Raw genomic sequence first — 23,146 nt, 5'->3', positions numbered from 1 at the left:
CAGTCGACGAGCGTTTTACCAGTCTGACATCAGTTTGTACTTACAGGGGACGTTTAAAGGGTTCCTTCGTGTTTTTACGAGTCACGTTGAGACTAAAACACTGAATGTCGTTCTGAGCGCGCTCAGTGACGTCCGCCGGGACGCAGCCGCTCGCCGGAGACTCAAATCTGAGTTGTTTGGATGTGTTTTAATGCTCTTCGAGTGCCTGTATAATGGATTTTTTTTTACAGTAACACGCAGTGACGTTTCATTTTACCTCAGCAGGTGGTGGAGACCAAACACAGAGCAAAATAAAAAAAGGGAATATTGGATTTAATTTCACCCAGTGGACGCAAACACAGCTTCAAATGTTAATAATGTGACGTTTTTTGTTTGGTGGATGTTTGAATCAGTAAATTAAAGGTTGTTTTGACTGATCAAGCAGCCAAAAAACATGAAGTCTTCCATGCTAACGTGCAGTTTGTGTGTGCAGCTGGTGTACCGGGCTGGTCAGCAGCACGATCAGGATGAGAAGATGGCTGGCTGTGTGTTTCCAATGGGACCAGAGAGCTTTCAGCGCTTCACGCCGGACTCCCTGGCGGCCATCGAGCAGCGCATCGCCCAGGAGGAGGCCCGACGCAAAAAACACTACCAGGAGGTACGCACACACAAGGCAAGGCAAGGCAACGCAAGCTTATCTGTAACGCACAATTCAACGAGGCAATTCAAAGAGATTCACAGAAAAACATGAAAAGCATCAAAACATCAGACAAAAGAAATGACAATTTTAAATTTGAAAAAGAATTAAGAACACAAACACACTGACAAATACACACACACACACACACACACACACACACACACACACACACACACACACACACACACACACACACACACACACACACACACACACACACACACACACACACACACACACACACACACACACACACACACACACACACACACACACACACACACACACACACACACACACACACACACACACACACACACACACACACACACACACACACACACACACACACACACACACACACACACACACACACACACACACACACACACACCGACAAATACACAAACACACACACACTGAATAAAAAAAAAGACATATGAGAAATTTCGATGCGTGTGTGTGTGTGTGTGTGTGTGTGTGTGTGTGTGTGTGTGTGTGTGTGTGTGTGTGTGTGTGTGTGTGTGTGTGTGTGTGTGTGTGTGTGTGTGTGTGTGTGTGTGTGTGTGTGTGTGTGTGTGTGTGTGTGTGTGTGTGTGTGTGTGTGTGTGTGTGTGTGTGTGTGTGTGTGTGTGTGTGTGTGTGTGTGTGTGTGTGTGTGTGTGTATCAGGACCTGGGCGACGTCCAGATCCCGCGGGCCCGGGCCGACCTGGAGGCAGGTAAACCGCTGCCCCGCATCTTCGCCGACATCCCGTCTCATCTGGTGGGCGTTCCCCTGGAAGACATCGACCCGTACTACTTCAGACACAAGAGGGTAGGTCACACACACGGAGCGGGAGTGTGTGTGTGAGTGTGTGTGTGTGTGTGTGTGTGTGTGTGTGTGTGTGTGTGTGTGTGTGTGTGTGTGTGTGTGTGTGTGTGTGTGTGTGTGTGTGTGTGTGATGGTTTACTTGTGTTGTGGGGACATAAATCTGTTTTATGTCCCCACAACACGACTGAAGGTAAATCGTTTTGTGAAAGTGAAGACAGTTTAAAACGATGTTCACATGAAGCTTCGCTGCAAAACAACTTATTTTACATCAGATTAAAACCAAAAAGACGATGAAAAACAAAAGTATAAAATGATCAAATCCAAGAAGAAACGGAGTGAAGTTCATCCTAAAATCAACGTCGCCTTCAGTTTGGACTTTCAGCCGGAGGAAGGATCTCCGGAGGGTCTCGGGTTGCGTCCCGTGTCAGCAGGTCAGCCGCTAATCAGCAGCATGAACATTTTAACCAGCCGGTTCCTCCTGCTGCAGCGGCTCCAGTACGTACCATGTGACCTTTAACTGTGTTCAACACCTGCACCGTCTGGTCCTTCTCGGTGCGACTCGTTTGCTCTGAACGACGACGTTGTACGATCTTTTTCACCAGCGAATTAAAAGGCTAATTTAGCTAAAAATACCAGCTAGTAACAAACAGCTAACGTTGCTAAAAAAAACAGCTAAAGTCAAGTTCTCAAACAGCTAATTAAATCATTTTCCCAGTTTTTTTTTATAAATGTAAACTTGAAGCCTTTTGTGTTTTGTTTTTTTTACTTTGAAAAACAAAACAATGACACATTTTTTTATTTTTTCATAAACTAAATCAAAATTACAGAAAGTAGTTGTCAGATGAACTAATAATGAAAACAGCCGTTGTTTACAGCTCCGACCCTGAACCTAGATTCCCTTTGGTCCAACATCACGTCATTGAATCCAGCGTGTTTGTGTTTTCCTTGCAGACCTTCATCGTCCTGAACAAAGGGAAGGCCATCTTCCGTTTCAGCGCCACGTCCGCTCTGTACGTCTTCAGCCCGTTCCACCCCGTCCGCCGGATCGCCATCAAGATCCTCGTCCACTCATATCCTTCAACGCGCCGCGAGGCCTGCGTGGTGAACGGCTGCGGGGAAAGGTCAGAGGTCAGAGGTCAGTCGAGGCCGCAGGCACACACAAACCGAGTCGTCACCGGGTCACCGGGTCGGTCAAAGTCCACATTCAGCAGCATATTCAGCCTGTTTTTAAACGGGCCAGGGAGAGTCTAATATAAGGTGCTGCCACAGTGCATTGTGGGTAATGTAGTGAATCTATGGTTTGACACAAAAACACGATATTTCGACCTCCGCTGCTTCAAATTCTGATGATTCTTTTTAAAATGTTTAAATCCCAAAACAGAGCTGCTTATTTCATGTTAAAAATGAATGCAGACGTCAGCAGAAGTTTCTCCTTTACGTCCCGGTTCCGTCCGGAGATCAGATCGCTCGGCCGGACCGTCTCCAGGCCGGTGAAACACACGTCCTCCTGCAGCCACGCAAACCTCTGACCTCTGACCTCTGACCTCCGCCCTGCAGCCTGTCAGGGGCTCCTCACACCTGCAGGCAGGTCGCGATGACACCTGATCTGGTTTGAATGGATTCTTTGAGGTGTAATCTCAGATCTCCGGTCGGTCTCATGACGACGTCCCCAGACAGAACCGATCGGTTGGTTCTCGACAGGAAGATTTTCAAAATAAAATATAGAGAATTTTATCAAGTTTTCTTTTTTTTTTTTGTGACGCTAAAACCGTAAAGATTTCATCGAGTAAAAAACTAGAAATAACAACAACAAAAACAAGCGGTTTGTTTTCTTGATTATAGACGAGCGGCCGGCGTCCTCCCTCCGAACACCACGCAAACATGACAGATATTACTTCACCCAAAACTATCCCCCCCTCCCACACACACACACACACACACACACACACACACACACACACACACACACACACACACACACACACACACACACACACACACACACACACACACACACACACACACACACATCCTCACCTCACACTCGTCTATTTTTGCTGCCGAGGCGGCTGCTGGTGTTGAGAGACGTCGAGCCAGCGGACACGCTGCTGTTGTCGGGGGGATAAGTGGGTGAAGAGGTCGGCCGCGGAGGTGTGGCGCTGCTGGTGTTCGGAGCGAGTGTTTGTGTTTGTGTGTGTGTGTGTGTGTGTGTGTGTGTGTGTGTAATGAGGGACAAAGCAGAAATCAGTTCAGGTGTGTGTTGCGGGGGGTGGGTGGGGAGATGTGAAGTGGAGTTTTAGTGTTTGTGTGCGATTGAGTGTGTTCTGGACTTCTGCCCGACCACAGTGGCGCCACAGTGACAAGCTGTAGTGTGAGGTGGACACACACACACACACTCACACACACACACACACACACACACACACACACACACACACACACACACACACACACACACACACACACACACACACACACACACACACACACACACACACACACACACACACACACACAGGTCTGATGTTAGTCCAGCATCAGGATTGTGTGTTTTCGCTTTCACACGCTGAGCGCTATGTTTGACCACATTTCCCATGAGGCCGTGCTCCTGAGGACACTGCGTTTGATTTGGCGTCCCATGAGGCTTTGCTGCATGACAGCCACCAGCTGTGATGTGGTTGGGTTTTAATTGGGAATTGAGAATTTGAATGGGAGTCTATGGAGCCGGAGGCTTTTTGGAGCCGACCTCTAGTGGCACTCGCTGGTATTGCAGCTGAAGACACTTCTGGATCAGAACCATTTTACAGACCTGAAGCTACGAACTCTTTTAGAAACAGTCTGAGACGCCTTGAAGCAAAATTTGAGGGAGTTTGATTTAAGATGAAAAAAAACTAAGAAAAAAGCTGACGGTTGGCGGGTCGTTGGAGGGAGAGAGGAAAGAGGAGGGAGGATCGGTCCCGCTGTGGATGTGGGAGGTGTAATGACATTACCGGTACGGTGGCCTGGGAGGGCCACAACAGCCGCTATCATTACAGCGTAATTAGCTTGCGGCTGTGCGGCGGCGGCTGGGGGACGTTTGCGTTGTTTGTGTCAATCGGTAACAGTATTATCTCGCCCGCCTGCCTCCTGCAACATCATTACAGCCGGCACTCAATCAACAATTACGCCGCCGCTCCCGACAACTTTCCGCCGGAGTTTGTGGGCCACTCTCACGCGGGGAACATGCTCCCTCCGTCGAAATTACAGTAATTATGATTCATTTATAGCTGTGATTGACAGCTGAGCCGAGTCTCTCCCACCTCGTCGCGTGTTTGAAATGCGGGCAGGTGAAGGCGATATTTAAAACGTGCTGCTGCCTTCTGACAGTTTGGAAAGTTACCCCCCCCTCCCTCTCTCTCTATTATGTGATGATGAGACGGGAGTCGGTCCACTCTCCCATCGCTGCTGTTAATGGCATAATAATTTTTCCTTATTGAATGTGGCAGGCGTCGGGGGAGGGGGGGGGCTCTCTCCACACAGCCTTTTACTGCAGTTCATCTTTATTTGGCCCTAATGGGAAATCAGTGAAAGGTATTTAAAAAAACCAGCACATGTAAAATCAGCCCGACACACAAAGAGACGTTTCATTTACATCCGACTCGTAAAAAGCTCCAGTTTCCTCCATCGACGGAGACGACGGCTCATCGTCCTCACAACCAAAAGTAGTTACACATCTGATTCTGTCGCAGGTCAATCACGTTTCTAAAAAGTTCAATAATAATACATTTGATTTAAAAAGCCGCTTTTTTTTAATGATGCTCGAGGGTTCAAATGATCAAAAACAACTTAATAAAAGCAGCTCTGAAAAGGACAGATTTGAAATGTGTTTTTTTCTTTGTCTGATCGAGTTTTAAGCTTCATTTGCGGAAGTGTTCCTGAGCCCATGCAGTGATTTCCACTCCAGAATAGTGTGTTTTTAATGCAGTGCTGCCTGAGGGCCCGAAGATCACCACCATCCAATATTGGTTTCCAGCCTTGTCCCTTGTGTTCAGAGATTTCTCCAGATTCTCTGAATCTTTTAATGATATTATGAACCGTAGACGATGAAATCCACTAATTCTTTGTAGTTTTACGTTGAGGAACATTATTCTTAGATTGTTGAACTATTTTCCAACACAGTCTTTCAGAGTGGTGAACCTCTCCCCATCTTCACTGCTGAGAGACTCTGCCTCTCTGAAATCAGCTTTTATACCCAATCATGTTACTGATCTGTTGCCATGGTAACGTAATTAGTCTAAACAACTTTTCCCATCTTTAGTTGACCTTGTCACAACTTTTTTGAGACGTGTTGCTGCCATCAAATTCAAAATAAGCAAATATTTTTCATAAAACAGTAAAAATGTCTCCGCTTCAACATTGTTGTCTTCGGTCTAATTTCAATTAAATATGGGTTTAAATGTGATTTGCAAATCATCGCAGTCTTTTTTGGAAACGGGGTTGTTTATTTCATCGCTTTATGACAAGTGTTTGAGTTCAGGTGCAGAAAGCAGAGATCTGAAAGTCGACATGAGCTTGTCTTGTAATCTCCACGTGGTTTTCTTGCGGGTGATAATTTGACGGCACATTAAACCGTTTGTTGGTCGCGCTGCCAAACGAGCCTCTTCCACCGTGTGGTCCAGATGACTCCCGCTGCCTTCGTGTTTGGCAGCGAAACGCTCCTGATAGCTGCTCTTGATCGGACAGCGCTCCCTCTGAGTGGCAAACACGAAGGAAAAAACTGCCTTCTGACTACGCAGCAGTTTATCTTTTTTCTTCCCTGGGAACCACTTCACATTACATCTCATTATTTTTACTCGGAGTTTAGTTTACAACAATTTGCTGCTACTAAGTTTGTGAAAATAGTAAATCTGTGGCAACTTGCTGCAATCGTTCTGCATCTTTCCGTCACTTCTAGCAGACGTTAACTTCAAAACCTTTGAGGGGACATCTGTAAATTGTGGTGTCTACCGACAGCCTGCATGTGAGGCGTTTAGGGGACATCTGTAAATTGTAGCGTCTACTGATAGCTTGAATGTAGCGTGATTTTGTACCTGCAGGTTTGTTGGTGATGTGAAACCTTTTCATTCCTTAACGTGCTCACGTTGTTCAGTTTGTTCATCATGTGCACCATCCTGACCAACTGCTGCTTCATGGCCATGTCGGAGCCGGCGTACTGGGCCAAGTACCTGGAGTGAGTACACCTGATGTCTGCGTGTATCAGTTCACAGGGAAATGAAACACTTTCTAAATGCAGGTTAAAGCTGCACTTTCCATAAATGATGTCGTCAACGTGACGAGTTCATATCATGCTGCAAGATTTGATATTTTGACAGAAAAAACAAACTGTGAATGTTCATAATTTGCATATTTGCAAGCTGCCAAATGTGCAAATTCAACTGTAAACATTCTCCACCGCCAGCAGAAGTTCTGCTTTTAAAGTCATGAATACTCATAAATCTGCAAGCAGAGTTGACGTGAGAGCGTTTTTATTTTGGGTGAACTGAACCTTTCAGCGTCCAGAGTTTCACCTCCGACTTCCAGCTGTGCAGCAGCTGCAGGACTGACGTGACTCGCTGCCTCGCTGCCGTCCGTCTGTCTGTCTGTCTGCCTGTCTGCCTGCCTGTCTGCCTGCCTGTCTGCCTGCCTGTCTGCCTGCCTGTCTGTCTGCCTGTCTGTCTGCCTGTCTGCCTGTCGTTCTCCGTACGCTTCAGCTGACTTGTGTTTCTGGGGACAAAATAAATAAGTGAAGGATGTTTGGAGTGAAAAGTTTTATAAATATTCATCGAGTCTCCTCCACTCCTCCGTCCTCTTCATCCCCCCCTCCCCCCCATCCCCCCAGGTACACCTTCACAGGTATCTACACCTTTGAGTCTCTCATTAAGATCCTGGCGAGGGGCTTCTGTGTGGGACCCTTCACCTTCCTGAGGGACCCCTGGAACTGGCTCGACTTTAGCGTCATCGTCATGGCGTGAGTCACACACACACACACACACACACACACACACACACACACACACACACACACACACACACACACACACACACACACACACACACACACACACACACACACACACACACACACACACACACACACACACACACACACACACACACACACACACACACACACACACACACACACACACACACACACACACACACACACACACACACACACACACACACACACACACACACACACACACACACACACACACACACACACACACACACACACACACACACACACACACACACACACACACACACACACACACACACACACACACACACACACACACACACACACACACACACACACACACACACACACACACACACACACACACACACACACACACACACACACACACACACACACACACACACACACACACACACACACACACACACACACACACACACACACACACACACACACACACACACACACACACACACACACACACACACACACACACACACACACACACACACAAACATACACACACACACACACGCAAACACACACACACACACACACACACACACACACACACACACACACACACACACACACACACACACACACACACACACACACACACACACACACACACACAAAGTTGTATTTTCATCATCGTGGTTGAACATCTGTCAGCGCGTCGCTCCATTATGATGTAGGAGGTTATTTTTAGCTGCTGAAAACAATTCTGATAAAGATAAATAAATAAGTTCTGTCTGTTAATCAGAACTAATGATGATCGATTATAAAATATTTAACAAAAAAAACGACTGAACAAACTCAAACAGTCAAAATACTGAACATTCTTACGTAAAGGTCTGTTTTGATCCTCTCTGGGTCTCAGATACATTAAATACACAGATTTACCAAATTAAACCCTGAAGAGAAATAGAACTTAAAAATAGAACTTAAAACATCTGGAGTGCTGGAGGGAAGTGAAACAAGCAGGAAATGCAGCAGATTAAAAGATAAAAACACTGAAAATGAATCCGATCTCTTCCCGTAGACGTTTCAAATTAAAAGCATGAACAGGAAGTGTTTCAGGCTTTTCCTGTGAAACGTGAACGCAGCGCAGCAAGCTGCAGAGCTGGAGGAGAGCTCGGAGCCGCAGAGCGACGAGTCCGACAGCGAGCCGCTGTTGTTCTGACGGGATTAACGCTGCGGAATTAGAAAATAAAAGCCTGTAACGCCGCGCCAACTTCACAATTTATTTATGCCTCTGAAGCGGTTTCTAAAGTCGAGCTGAACGACACATCTGCAAAGTCAGGAGGAACTCGGGTCGTCGCGCCGTCAGTCCGAACGCACATTAAACATCTCATCACACCGAACCGCCGCTTCGCTGCTTCACCACAACTCAGAGAAATACGCTTTCACTGCTTTTATGGGGCGACTTTCTGAATACAGAGGAAAGAGAGCTCAGAAAATGTGACAAAACAAACCTCAAAGTGAGTTAAACTGGATTATTGAGAAGCTGCACGACTTTTTGCATCATGAGTGCTTTTATTGGTGCATTAATTACATTTATTTGTGTTTTATATTGTTTCATGTAAGTAAAGTATCTGAATTCTTCTTCCAGCGCTGCTCGTCTGCAGGTAAACGTAGTAAAATGACCTGAAGACACGTTTTTGCAGGTTTGATTTGAAGCCGAACTTCTCGTTGCTGTTTGAAGACTCGTCTGTTATCTCTGCTGTGATTGGTCAGAGTGAAAAAAGGGTTTAAAAAAGTCCAAAAAGTTTGACACCTTTTCACCGGATTCTCCTCAAATCTCTGTAAACAGGAAGTGTTCCTAATATTTTGGACAATCAATGTAAATGATACCAAAATGCAGCTCGTTGTTTTTTTAAAAAGTTTTTAACAGTGTAATACCGCTGCCGGCCACCAGGGGCTTTAAACAGCTTCATTCGAGAGGTGCAACAACTAAATTCATTTCGTCCTCCGTACGGTCGTCCTGCTCGTCTATTATTTGTCCTCTTTGTTTTTGTTTTTTTCTTTCGCTTCAGCTCAGGAAAACGGTTCATTGTCAGCAGGCAGCGCTCCAAAGCTAGGTGTCAGATTGTCCTTGAACGCACCACAGCTTTTGCCAGCTGTAACACACTCTGTAAAGTAACTTTTTTTTTTTTTTTTTTTAACTCCAGCTGATGCTGCACTATGGACTGTATAAACTGATCAGATCTGTTGGTGAATATGTTTTTATTTAATGAGATAAAATACGTAAAACCAAAAAAAAGAATCAGCTGTCCGACCGAAAACTCACAACTTTGGTACTTTTAGGTTCTTTTCTCGCGTTTTAACTTCATTTAAAGGGTTTTAAAATGTTCCTGCATGAGTTCAGAATATATTTGAATTCATATCTTAGAGTAAATAAATAAATTATTGAAATAAAGCTGGATATCTATAAAATAAAATCATCCAACATGTCAAACAGACATATAATAAATCTAAAAACCTGCAGGTCTGAAGACGGACGGATGAAGTTGATGAATAAAAGGACTTTCATGTTTCAAGTGTTTATTCTCAGTGACATCCTTTTATCTTCCAAACTGATGAGCAGAGAGCTTCCTAACCTCGTCCAGCCCGTAAATAAACGCCTGTCAAACCGTCGTCCTCTGAACGGTGTCGCCCGCCGAGCGAGAGGAAGAGCGCGACCCGTCCACGCTGCTAATTGACTGACTGATGGATAAAATCGCTGCGGTTTGGTTCGGTTAGCGATCGGGAGGCGATCAATCACGGAGCCGAGGAACGCCGTCGGGAAGATAAACGATCTCAATGAACCGGATCGGATCGATAGCTGACGCGAGGCCCGTCGCCGAGGTTACAGCTCGCCGTAATGAACCGCTGTCACCTCCGCGGCGGCCACACGGTAAATGGAAACGTTTTGATGAAGGTGCCCTCGGGTGAGGGGGACGGGTGAGAGGGGGCGGGGGGAGGGGGAGGACGTCCCGTCTGCTCGGTTACGTAACACGACCCCGGCAACCCGCTGCCGAATCCCTCACACGGAAAATTGGCTTCACTGAAAGGACACATTCACCATTACAGCACTTTAAAACATAAAGCTGCTGCCGACATTCAGGAGGTCAGAGCTTCTTCTTCATGGATCACGTTCAGCTCTGGAAACGGTCCGATAGGAAGGAGGTCAAAGGGCACCACTGTGACAGAGGTCAGGGGTCACATACTGCTGCATCCTCAGTGCAGTTTGGTTTAGGTCCCAAAAAATTAAAGTCAACAATTCCTGTTTTTTTCAAGATTCAAATCTTGTATTTTGGGGGAGAACTTGATGCTTTTATTATTTTTAAATACCTGAAACGGAGCAAGAGAGGCGCTCAAGTCTTATTTAAACAGTTAATCTGCTGCACAATATTTTGATTATATTATAAAATAAATAAACCATTTAAATATGTTGGTATAAAACACGTCCCCAGGAGACGTCCTCTCCAGTCAGCTTGAAGCGTCTCCGCCGGGCATCACCTCCTGAATCTAAAAATATAAGATAAATAAATAAATGAACTAAATTGTAAATAAATACGTGAATATTTATATTGTGCTTTTTAAAGCTTGGCTCTTCTGCTGTGTTTCATATGGTGATTTTAACTCAATAATAATAGAAAATAGACGTCAGATTTCCCTCGTCAGTGTGGATCTTTCATCTGTTTCTGATAGTTTTATCTTTTTCTTTCTAGATGTGTAAAGTTACAGCCCCTGATTGTTTTAGAGCGACCAACGGAAACCCCAAATCCCAAAATAACCCGTTTCCTGTTGATGATAATGAGTCCAGTCGAAGAGTTAGTTTCGGGTTTGGTGCGACCGTTTGGCGCCCCAACGAATCAGGAGTGTGTTTTTCAAAACCAACGCAGTATTTTCAGACTTTGTTTATGTTTGTCTCCTTCTGTTGTGTGTTGTTGACAACCGCCACACTGCCCCCTACAGGCTGTTAACAGAGTTTATCAAAGTAGGGAACCTGCAGGCGCTGAGAACCTTTAGAGTGCTGAGAGCCCTGAAAACTATCTCAGTCATCCCAGGTAAGGCCTCACCACCACCACCACCACCACCACCAGGGGGCGACAAAGGGAGACTCAAAAACAAACCAAAAAAAACAACCCCACTCGTCCTCGTGACTTCGTAGTGAACGTCCTCTCTTGTTCGTCCCCATGTCTGCGTGTCGTGCAGCACCAGCCCCCCCTCCCCCCGCACACCTCCCACTCTGCCCAATCGGGCATCACGGGTGCAGTCACCTGATCTGCATCAAGGAAACGTGAAGAAGGAAAAGTCAGATACGTCGTAAACCGAACACGACGATCGTTAACTGGAGGAACAACGACGCGTCTTTAAGTAAAGTCTGAGCGTCTTCGTTAAGTGAGTTTCGGCACCTTTAAGCTGCATCTAGAAATGCGAGGAAGCAGCCCCTCCTTAGTTACTGTTGCTATGCCCTGACATCTGTAGGTTAACTTTGCCAATTAGAAAATAGCAAATTTAATTGGATGATTAACAAACAATGTCTCCGCCAAAATATACAAATATTTCACTTTACCTGCCAACAGCTGGATAAAATGTGACAGAAAACATCAGAGAAAACATAAAACAATAATATAGATAAAGATAGTTGAGTAATACGTACATCAAATTTTCTATAAGCCAGAAACTTGTGGAGATACAGGTAATGTTAACGTTGATCGTACCGTATAATAAACGTCAAACTAAAATATAAAGATTTAGAAGCTAATGCTAACACAGGATGCTGCTGAACGCTAATTAGCATGTAGCACGGTAGCATGCTCTGATTTCTAATCGTTTTCGAGGTTGAATAATAATAATAATAATAATAATAATAATAACAGCAGCAGCTAAAAAGTGAATTTCTTGTTTGCCCGACTTCTAAAAATCTATTCTTGTAAATTCTGTAAAACATTCACTGTATTTTTTTGGGCTTCTGTGGCAGTAAATCAAATATTTACAGCTTTGATTCAGCGACAGACGTTTTCCAGTATTTTCCTGATTAGCTTTCGCACGCTTAAATTTAGAAGCTTAAAAATGTAAAAGTTTTTTTTTCTCCAGTTTTATATCCTGGTGAAAAGTTTCGAACGTCTGACTTCTTCTTCTCGATACCGACGTCTCCGTCTCTGTACGTCCATCGCTCTCTATCTCCTCCCGTGTCGGTGCTCATTCATTCCTTCTGTGTGTGTCTTCTTGTGCTTCTTGTCTCCCGGCTTGCTGCAGATATGTGACTGAGTTTGTGGACCTGGGTAATGTGTCAGCCTTACGGACGTTCAGGGTGCTGCGAGCGCTCAAAACCATCTCTGTCATCCCAGGTGAGAAAGCCAACGTAAAAAAAAACCAACAAAAAAAAAAGACAAAGAAAAGAGTGGAGGAGTGAAAATCAAACGCACCCCCGGCCCGAGCCTGCTGGAAGCATCTGAAGCGGCCGCGTTTGAAACGTCTCGCATACGACCTGCTGAGCGCTTTCTAAGAGTCACCGGGAGGAGAAGCTGCACGAGGTCGTATGCAGACGGACTTCCTGCTGGTTTGTTGTCGGTGGACAACAGAGGCTCAGCAAACACAAAGTCTACAGTCAATCAAATCAAATCAAAGCTAAAGTCATGGACATAATCGGCCTTCAGAAAACTATCCGACATAAATTCATCTGTGGTTCAAAAAAGCTTTTATATCAAATCTGAACTCTGTTTTTTGATTTAAATTCTCGACTGAATCTTTTCAGGTTTATTCATCAACACATCTGACGCCCTGAAAATAAAACTCCTGTAGCTCGTTACTTAATTCAGATATTAGATAGCTTAAAAAAATTAACAATAAACTTATAATTAATCATATATGATATGAATAATTTTTTATGTTGTGACTCCTTTAAATTGATGAGAAGTTCAACTAGATTTTATTTCTCGATTAAAATACACAAAAAAAGTCCACTTATGCAAAACTCAAATTCATGGTTACAATAATAATACAAATTCATAATAGTTGATATAAAATAAATACAATTAAACCCCTTTCAGCTCATTCTGAAATTGTCAAACGATTTATTGTTTGAAAGCACAAAGCTTCAGCAACAATAGTTTATTACTTACGTTAAGCGTTAACGCTTCGTAGCTGAAGTAGCCGAGTTGCTAGCCATGAAAGCAACCATGCTGAATACAAGTAGAAACCCCGCTAATGTCGCTAAAATATTTTGTACTTTTTACGCTATTTTTCTAATAACGCAATTTATTTTTTACAAAATTAAAAAATGCGTATATATTCCTTCAGCTAGCCTCTGTGTGTTCCCACCGTGCATGTTAACATTAGCATGCAGCGCTAACGTGGCGTCCGTGTTATAACGATGCGTCGCGCATGTTATAACACGGACGGAGCGACGTGGACGCATGCGGCGATCACGCCGGTCATTCATTCGTTTACAGACAGACGCCGTCATGGTAACAGCAACAGTTTCTCCGATCGGTCTCCATGACGACAAGTTTGGATGCAAATTTAAAGCTGCTGTTTGCTGTCGTGTCTGTTTCTAACGAATAAAAACAAAAGAAAGAAAAGTGCCGAGAACAGTCGACGTGTCTGCACACTGTGTTCGCCCTGTGACGTGTTCCTGCTGTTTTCACCACCTGTGTGTGTGTGTGTGTGTGTGTGTGTGTGTGTGTGTGTGTGTGTGTGTGTGTGTGTGTGTGTGTGTGTGTGTAGTGATGTGATCTGAACGTCAGCAGGGGGTTTGTGGTTTGTTCTTCTGAATTTTCTTTTTGTCGGTAATGAAGTTTTTTTCCAAACTGCTGACGGGTGAAAAACTTCATTTTCAAAATAAAATGCGTGATTTTCAGTGTAAAATTGACATTATTTTATTGTAACTGGAGGAAACTCACCCGACAGCAGCGTCATATTCCAGTTCAGGTTCCATGTTATCGGTGACTCGCTTCGTTATTTCTTGTCGTGCATAAAGACGGCCCGCTGCACTTCAACTCCACAAACAAACCGAAGTGCCTGAAAAACGGACGTGTGATCGAGCTTCAGACCAAAGATTCACGACGGGACGATCCCAATCTCAGATATTGTCGCTTCATCGGAGCTTTACAGTGAAGCAGAAGACGACTCGTCTCTTTAGGCTTTTCTTATCGTCTCCTGATGTCTCGGAGACGTTCGGTCCTTCGGACGAGCTGCTGAACAAACACCAACTATCGAACTATAAAAAACTGCTGCAGCTTCTCCTTCCAGGACGGTTTCATCTCGTCTCCGGTCTTTGGTCTGAATCTGAATATCTTTGACTCGGACTAGTGTTTCTGGAGATTTGTCAGATAGTAAATTGGCAGGATGTTTGGATCTGGTTCAGCCGGCTGCCGTCTTTATGACACCTGAACTGGAGGAAGTTCAACTTATTAGTCTCTCAGTAAACATTCAGTTTGAATGACTTTTTCCATGAGATTTGTGCTCGTGTTAATGCCGTGTGCCCCCCCCCCCCAATCAGGCCTGAAGACCATCGTCGGCGCTCTGATCCAGTCGGTGAAGAAGCTGGCCGACGTGATGATCCTCACCGTGTTCTGCCTGAGCGTCTTCGCCCTCATCGGCCTGCAGCTCTTCATGGGGAACCTGCGTCAGAAGTGCGTCCGCAGCACGGTGCACTGCATCAACGGCACGCTGCCGGCCAACGCATCCTTCTACTGCAACAACAAGACCTGGGCCTCCCTCAAGGACTTCATCGACAACGAAGGTGAGGCGGCTGATTGACAGGCTCGGATTTAGATATATTTACTGTTTCATGTTCGTAGATCTGAATATTTGAAGTGTTGGTGACCAGATAAACTCACAGGAAGATACTATGGAAATTATAGGGACATTTCAAACAGTAAAAGAAGATTTGTGTGTGTGTGTGTGTGTGTGTGTGTGTGTGTGTGTGTGTGTGTGTGTGTGTGTGTGTGTGTGTGTGTGTGTGTGTGTGTGTGTGTCATGCTGCAGCGGTGACTGGTGTTTTCTAAATGTGACTGGACAATCTCATGTTGGCACTGTGGTTGCAACTGACGTCAATAACTACAGACACACACACACACACACACACACACACACACACACACACACACACACACACACACACACACACACACACACACACACACACACACACACACACACACACACACACACACACACACACTGTGAGGGGTGCATTTTCCCAGGTGCGCAGCACATACATGACATGACATACATGCAGAGGTCATGTGATGTTTAGCATCCCGATATGTCAGGCACGTTCACCAGAGAGGATCATAAATGTTATGTATATACACAGAGTATATACAGAGTATATACAGAGTACATGTATACACAGAGTATACACAGAGTATATACAGAGTATATAAACACACACAGGTTGAGGTTGGGGTTAAGGAAACACTTAACGCTGCTGTCAGATGAAACCTGATCTGCACGTCGTGTTTTTCCCACCGAGGAACAGAAACACCGACCGGCTGCTGTTTTCTTAACGTTTATATTAACACACACTTTATGAAGAATCTCACAATCTCTCAATAATCAATAACCTCACCCCAAAATACAGCAAATAATCCAGCGTGGAAACATTAGTTTTCTTACTAGAAATCAATCAATTATTTCTCCTTCTTTGTCTCCGTATTAATTGTTTTTGTTTTATTTTTGATCTGATTCTTGTTTCTTCACTCATAAGTAGGTTTTAATAGATTGATAGAAATCCCTGTTACAGTAATAAGTTCTCGTTCAGGCAAAGTTTGATGCGACCTGAAGGTTTATTTCTGATGTGAAACGAGCAGCAGCTCCGGTTTCTCTACCGTCAGTTAAGTCTTTAAAGACCAACAGGCACACAAAGGACGGAGACACACCTGTGGGACTTCAGCTGAAGTCCTCTGATCCTCTTTAGAGCTGCACACAAACATTTTCTGTCTTTCTGTGTTAGATGTTGATAAAATTTGGCTCATTTATCCCCAAAAAAAGCTGCTTGAATGACAGTCTGGTTGAGATGTTTTCATATTAACGACAGATCTCCTCTTTTATAATCCCTTCATGTTTAAATCTTCTGCAGAGTTAACGTTATTTTGAGCAGTAATGAGCCTTCACGTCTGTTAAAGGGCCAAAACACCCAAAACCAAGTCAGCGCTGAGCGTACAGTAAAGCGCCGTGTCGGGACTCGCTGCTAATGTTCTTCTATTTATTTCTTGGACATCAAACAAATGTCCCCCGCAGGCTCCCGTATCGACCTCTAAAAGCTGCCGTGAAACCCGAGAGCCGTTAAAGCTCGGCTCAAAGAAGCGTCCCTCCGAGGGAACGTTTCCCATCAAGCCGTGTTTGTTCTGTCTGGTCGGACGGCAGCAGGTTCAATAGAAGAATATCAACAGACATCACCGTCTATTTCAACACCAGCTTCAGACAGGAAGCAGAAACTTTACACGTTTCAACTTTCATACGGCATTTTAAAACACTTTGAGAGACTTTTTCAGATTTTCTTATCTGCAGAAAGTTTTTTTTTTTAAATGTTTCAGGGCCTGATAGACGTGATTCCTCCGAGCCGCTCGGCTCCATTGTTCCAAAAACCATTAAAACTTCATCAGTGAGCCGCGCTGACACAATCCTTCAGGACCGGGAACACACACACACACACACACACACACACACACACACACACACACACACACACACACACACACACACACACACACACACACACACACACACACACACACACACACACACACACACACACCGTCCTGCTGCCACTGACTCTCACCGGCCCAGTGAGTCTCATCCAACCTCATCTACGCCTCACACCCTGTTAAAAACATGAAATAAGCAACTAGATTTCAGATTAAAAGTTCAATTTAAATTTTGAATAAAAACTCTGAATTATTTAATCCTGGTTTTGTTTACAAATGTTGAAATTAAAGTTAACTACTGATGTGATGACGTTCGTTTTCTTCGTCATGACGAGGCTGGCAGACTGTAATGGGAAACGTATGCCCTTCAAAATAAAAGCACTGACTCAGAAATTCTCTTCACTTCAAAATAAAACTTTTGTCAACTTTTCTTTTGTGTGTTTTTCCCCATAAAATTGAAAACAATATTCTTGAAGTTCAAGATGAAACTTCAACGATATAAGATGAAATAAAATCGCTCCCTCAACCGGCTTCAAAACGTTCGATACGGTTCGTCTTCTTAGGTTTTCCATCACATGTTAATAATAACGATCAAAACATTATTGGAAGTTGCAGAGTTTGAATCTATTTCTTGGGGATATTAAATGATTGCACGTTCCTCATCAAACATTAAACAAAACTAAGAACATTCCCTTTGTGACTTATTGAAAACTCTCAAACGAATTTGACAACGAGCTGATCGACTTAAAATACTCAAATCCATCTCAGCATGTTTTGCAATAATAGTTTAGTGCTTTTTTTTTTATTGTCATTATTCCCTAAAATCCAGTATTTCTTTTGTGGACTTCTCCACGACAGTCTATAGTATTTATAGTTTGAGCTCAGTAGGTAACTTGATGTGTTTTTATTTGTTGGTCAGCAGTTTCATCGTTGAATTACTTGATTTAAGCTGCATGTTTGAGCTCCAGCAGCTCGGCGGAGGAGCGTGAGCGGCGTTAACGATGAATTCCTCCCTGAAGGATGTTTCTCCAGCAGATAACCGGCGTCGCCGTCCGATCCGCTCAGCCAGTAACTCTCTGCACATCTCACTCATGTAAATTCATCCTCTGGCAGACGAAAACGCGCGAAGGTGGTTTGGACGGAGGTGTGTTTCGTGTTGATGGGGTAATTTGCTGCTGTTGAGTTTTTAAAAAAAGAAAATGAAGAGAAGCCCACTCTATCGATACCCCGTCGAGACAATTTCCCAAGTTTCTGCAGTTCTGTGAAATCTTCCCAGCCGGGGGTCGCTCGGAAAAAAAGCTTTATTAAATGTCAGCCAATATGCATTTATTTGTAGGGACTATGAAAAAATGTGAATGATGAAGTTCAGGTAATGACGTTAAGTAGACGGCTCCTGTGTTCTTTGTCTGGGGACCAAATGCCTCGGTGACTAATCTGCGCACTGCGTGAAGGCTTCATGCTTTACTTTGAGCCGGTGAATAAAAGCACTCCAGGCTTCAGAAGTTTTTTTTTGTTTTTTGTTGGCGAGCCGTGATGCAGCCTCCCAGATGCACTCCAGAACAAATGAATGGCTGCGCTCCCTAAAAAAGGCTTTAAGCGGCTTTTTGGTGGAGCGGCGGTCAGATGTGGTCAGAGCCAAACAGAAGCAGCGCACAACCTGTTTGTGTTTGTCTAAAGGGCGGGGGGGGGGGGGGGGGGGAGGGTTGCAGTATAGATGAAGAAGAAACGAGTCTTTGTCGTCTCCGTGGACTTTGAAATGTTAAAATGTTGAAATGCTTTGTGTCCGTCTGACGAGCCGACGTTTTCCGCTCGGCAAACTTTATGTTTGCGCAGCAGCTTCCTTTGTTTCCCGAGAACACTAAGAAACGAATCCCGTTTTCATTTCCTCCGTCGCGATGCTGCGTCATTGGTCATAATGGCCGCAGTCGAATGCACATCGTTGGAATTACGTGTTGAATAAAAGATGAGCGTCTTCAGTCGTTGTTCTCGTAAGACGAAATGGATGAAAATGTGGAAGGTCGTGTTTCAGTGTGAAGAGGTTCGACTGGCCGACTCTCCGTCGCTGCTGGGTTAAGACAGAAGCAGCTTTTCACAATAAAAGTACAACTGTAAGACACGATAAAGTACAACTCCTGGTGCCGATGTTACACTTCAAACCACAGGAGGAAATCATTCTCAGGTTTCATGCGTCTGAGCTGGTGACTGTCGGAGGAAGTCTGTTCTCAGGTTGTTCTCAAGAACGCCTCCAAGGAAGATCTTCAACTTTGGCACAAACGTTCATAGCAAGTGTTGGTCGAAGGTGGAGGTGACGTCATGTCTGTGCCGGTCTCACCGGAGGGGGGGCGGTGTTCGTATTCCACATGTGGGCAGATAATGAGTTGGTGACACCGATCTCAGGCGTCTGGTTCCACAAGTGGTTTTGGACTGTTTGTTTTAACCCGGTTTAGACTCCTGGTAGATGGACTTTGGACTTTTAAACTGGTTCAGGACTGGATTTGTTTAGTCTGGTTCAGGACTGGATTTGTTGAGACTGGTTCAGGACTGGATTTGTTTAGTCTGGTTCAGGACTGGATTTGTTTAGTCTGGTTCAGGACTGGATTTGTTGAGATTGGTTCAGGACTGGATTTGTTTAGACTGGTTCAGGACTGGATTTGTTTAGACTGGTTCAGGACTGGATTTGTTTAGTCTGGTTCAGGACTGGATTTGTTTAGTCTGGTTCAGGACTGGATTTGTTTAGTCTGGTTCAGGACTGGATTTGTTGAGATTGGTTCAGGACTGGATTTGTTTAGACTGGTTCAGGACTGGATTTGTTTAGACTGGTTCAGGACTGGATTTGTTTAGTCTGGTTCAGGACTGGATTTGTTTAGACTGGTTCTGGACTGAGTCTAACCTGGTGTCCACCTCCAACCTGTTCTGACTGCAGAGATTTTCTGTGTGTGAAACGTCCATCTTTCAGAATCTGTATCTTCTTCAGCAACATCCAGATTTGAAGCATCGTCTGCCGTCATGGCAACGACTCGGTGTTCCATCAGAGTCAGATTTATAAGTCTTCACTGAATATATTATACGAATCTGGACAGACGTGGATGAAGACGGCAGCTTTTTTATTTTTTTTTAAGGCTCATTTCTCGTTTTATGTAAACGTTGTTCAGTCTGATTCCCTAAAAAGCATCAAACGCTGAACTCTCCTCGCAGCGGCGGTGAAGCATTGGTTCTCCTCCTCAGGAATGAATGCAGTGTCCTCAAACCACAACAAAAGTTAAGAAGCGCTTGTGTTCTTCCTGCAGACGTGCATTAAAAGCCTCCGAGCTTGTTATGTGCGCTGCTGTTTGTTCCAGAGTGTGTTCGGGGCGGAGGAGGACCTGAAGTACTCCCCGCCACGACCAGGAAGTGGACTAATGTACTCGCAAAAGTCTGGTGGTCAGATTTAAGTGTTCAGTAAATGTTCAGCAAAGCGTGTTTGCTGTAATGGTTTTGGTTTTATGGCCGACCGCGCCGAATCAGGCGGCGGGGTTTTGATGAGCTTATCGATCCTGCGGTAACGCAGACCGACCTCCTGGGAGACGAGCGTCAACTCGCCCTGCGCTGGCGGGAAAAGTCCACGAGGGCCGAACGGACTCACCTGGACGTCCAGTTCTGACAGTCGAAGGAATTTAACGGACTGAACGCAGCGCAGGTTTGGACGAACGTGTTCCGACTGACGAAGCTGCTCGTTGGGTTTATAATCATATTTCATCTTGATCGTTGACGTCGTTTTTGGAAGAAATCTCCACTGATGACGAGCGGCTGACTTCTTTTTACACAAAATACTCAAACTGGTGTAGATGTCAAAATAAAAGCTTTTTTAATGTTTAGACAATCGATTCAGTGACAGAACCCAGAAACCTGCTGAGAAGTTCTGAACAAGATCAGACCGTTCAAAGTGCTGCTGTTGAACGCAGCGCGGTGATGTCATGTTGGAGAACAACGTTGCCATGGCGCCCACAGTTCAGGTGGTTTGTGTTTCTCTGGGTTTCAAAAGATGCAGCGACAGACAGGAAACTGTCTGAGACACAAAGAGGGAAGAAGAAGAAGAGCAGAGCAGGTTACCTCAGCACACTATCGGGGGTCTTCCTCTCTCAAACTCATACAGGGACTTCCTGTCAGGTGACACACAGGAGGAAGCTTAATCAAGCAGAATGAGTGACAACACCTGTGAGGAGGAGGAGGAAGAGGAGGAGGAGGAGGAGGAGGAGGAGGAGGAGGAGAAGGAAGAGGAGGAGGAGGAGGAGGAGGAAAAGAAGGAAGAGGAGGAGGAGGAGGAGAAGGAAGAGGAGGAGGAGGAGGAGAAGAAGGAGGAGGAGGAGGATTCTCCAAAAGCCTTTTTTTAGACAGTTTAATAAAAATTGGATCTAAAACCGAGTTTCCCCTCTTAATTTTTATTTTTATTTTAATTTTTCTATAGACAACTTCTACAAGGTGGAAGGAGCCAAGGATGCCTTAATCTGTGGGAACAGCAGCGACGCAGGGTGAGTCGACTTTCTGCTCTTTACATGAAGAACCGCTCCAGCTGTCAATCAAATGCAGGTGGATTTGGACTTCAGTCTGTGGATCGTTTCTCTGCTGTGTGTGTGTGTGTGTGTGTGTGTGTGTGTGTGTGTGTGTGTGTGTGTGTGTGTGTGTGTGTGTGTGTGTGTGTGTGTGTGTGTGTGTGTGTGTGTGTGTGTGTGTGTGTGTGTGTGTGTGTGAGGTTGAGGACAGCTGGTTCTTCCTGGTGTGGATCTTTGTGCCATTTATCTGGTTCATGAGTTGATCTATAGTCTTTGTCTCATTAGATGTTATGTAGTGTTTGGCAGAATATTAATATTACATCAATATTGTGACGTGAGACTGAAAATATGTTGAAATGACACTTGTGTTGTCTTTTCTTTGGTTTTAAAGCTGCATCGAAGTAAAGTGATGTGATTTTTCTGAACTTATCAGACTCTTCCAGCTGTTTTATTATTTGCTTTATCCACATTACTGATGATTATTTAAAGTGTAATTCTTTTTTTTTTTTTAAAGCAAAAATTGTCGTTGTTACAACATTGTCGTAATGTCGAGTTATTTTGGCTAAAATATTTCGCCTGTTTTTGTTGTTGTCCTGATCGGCCATGACAGCAGGTGGTATCAGACGTTAGAATTATTTTTTTTCCACCAATAGAGGAAGTAAAATGTTCGCTGTTGTTTTGATCCGCCCCCGTTTGCCATTAAAGTCTCTACATAATAAAAACTAAACACTTGTATGCGTTTCACATTAAGAGACAGAAAACTTTCATTTCTAAACGAGGCTTTTATTATGAAACATTTGCAGGAAGTTGAGTCTTTAAATCCAGAATTACTGCTGAAAACAAGATTATATTGTTGAATTTACTCAATTATAAAATGATGGAAATCAACATGATTGACAATAAAGCCGCAATTTAACCGCGCACAAACTAAATGCACATGCAGGTTTGCCGTCCTGTGATTGGCTGCAGCTCCCCTGACCCCTCAGACGATGAGCTCTACGGCCGACGTCTGTCTGTGTTTTTTATTCTAAGAGAAGGAGGCCGCTCAGCTCGGCCCGCCGGAGGCTCGTCCAGTCTGCCAGAAACGACACCGTCCCCGCGGGCTCGTCCCTCCGCCATCATCCGCCTGTTTACGACCCCGAGCAGCTTTTGTTTCATGTCTACGAGTGTGAACTGAGACCATTTAAAGACGAATATACAGCTCTGCGAGGTCCAGATGCGCCGAGTGTTCGAGAAAACGCTCGCGCGAAGACGAGGCGGCGTCACCGCCTCTTTGTTTTCCCGTCACTCATCCGTCCCTGACGACCTCCCGTCGCCACGGCAGCGTCCGAGGATCTGCCCGATGCTGTTTCATCCCGGAGCCAGAAATAATCTCACTGGCCGGTTTCAACCTGAGTAGGCGGAGTTAAAGACTGAAGTTCTTACCTGAAGGAGGTGAAGAAGTGAGCGTTCAGATTGTGGACGAGGTTTCT

The 23,146-nt window shown here is 44.7% G+C and overlaps 1 protein-coding gene across 1 annotated transcript in view; it reads left to right on the top strand.

The window, feature by feature from the left end:
• LOC138625761 (sodium channel protein type 3 subunit alpha-like) overlaps window positions 1-23,146 on the top strand; it is a 77,438-nt gene that overhangs the window by 32,403 nt on the left and 21,889 nt on the right. Inside the window, exons 2-9 of the mRNA XM_069706896.1 lie at window positions 473-637; window positions 1,351-1,494; window positions 2,443-2,561; window positions 6,611-6,700; window positions 7,349-7,477; window positions 12,749-12,840; window positions 14,994-15,236; window positions 21,590-21,653. Coding sequence (XP_069562997.1) covers window positions 515-637; window positions 1,351-1,494; window positions 2,443-2,561; window positions 6,611-6,700; window positions 7,349-7,477; window positions 12,749-12,840; window positions 14,994-15,236; window positions 21,590-21,653 — 1,004 coding nt within the window. The 5' untranslated portion in view covers window positions 473-514. The remainder of the gene's footprint in view (window positions 1-472; window positions 638-1,350; window positions 1,495-2,442; window positions 2,562-6,610; window positions 6,701-7,348; window positions 7,478-12,748; window positions 12,841-14,993; window positions 15,237-21,589; window positions 21,654-23,146) is intronic.

The sequence above is a fragment of the Brachyistius frenatus genome, unplaced genomic scaffold (genome assembly GCF_029030835.1).
Source record: "Brachyistius frenatus isolate BFR_SWC_R1_liver_20210118 unplaced genomic scaffold, ASM2903083v1 Contig_65, whole genome shotgun sequence".
Taxonomy (NCBI): domain Eukaryota; kingdom Metazoa; phylum Chordata; class Actinopteri; family Embiotocidae; genus Brachyistius; species Brachyistius frenatus.
This window is presented reverse-complemented; position numbering and strand designations above follow the sequence as displayed.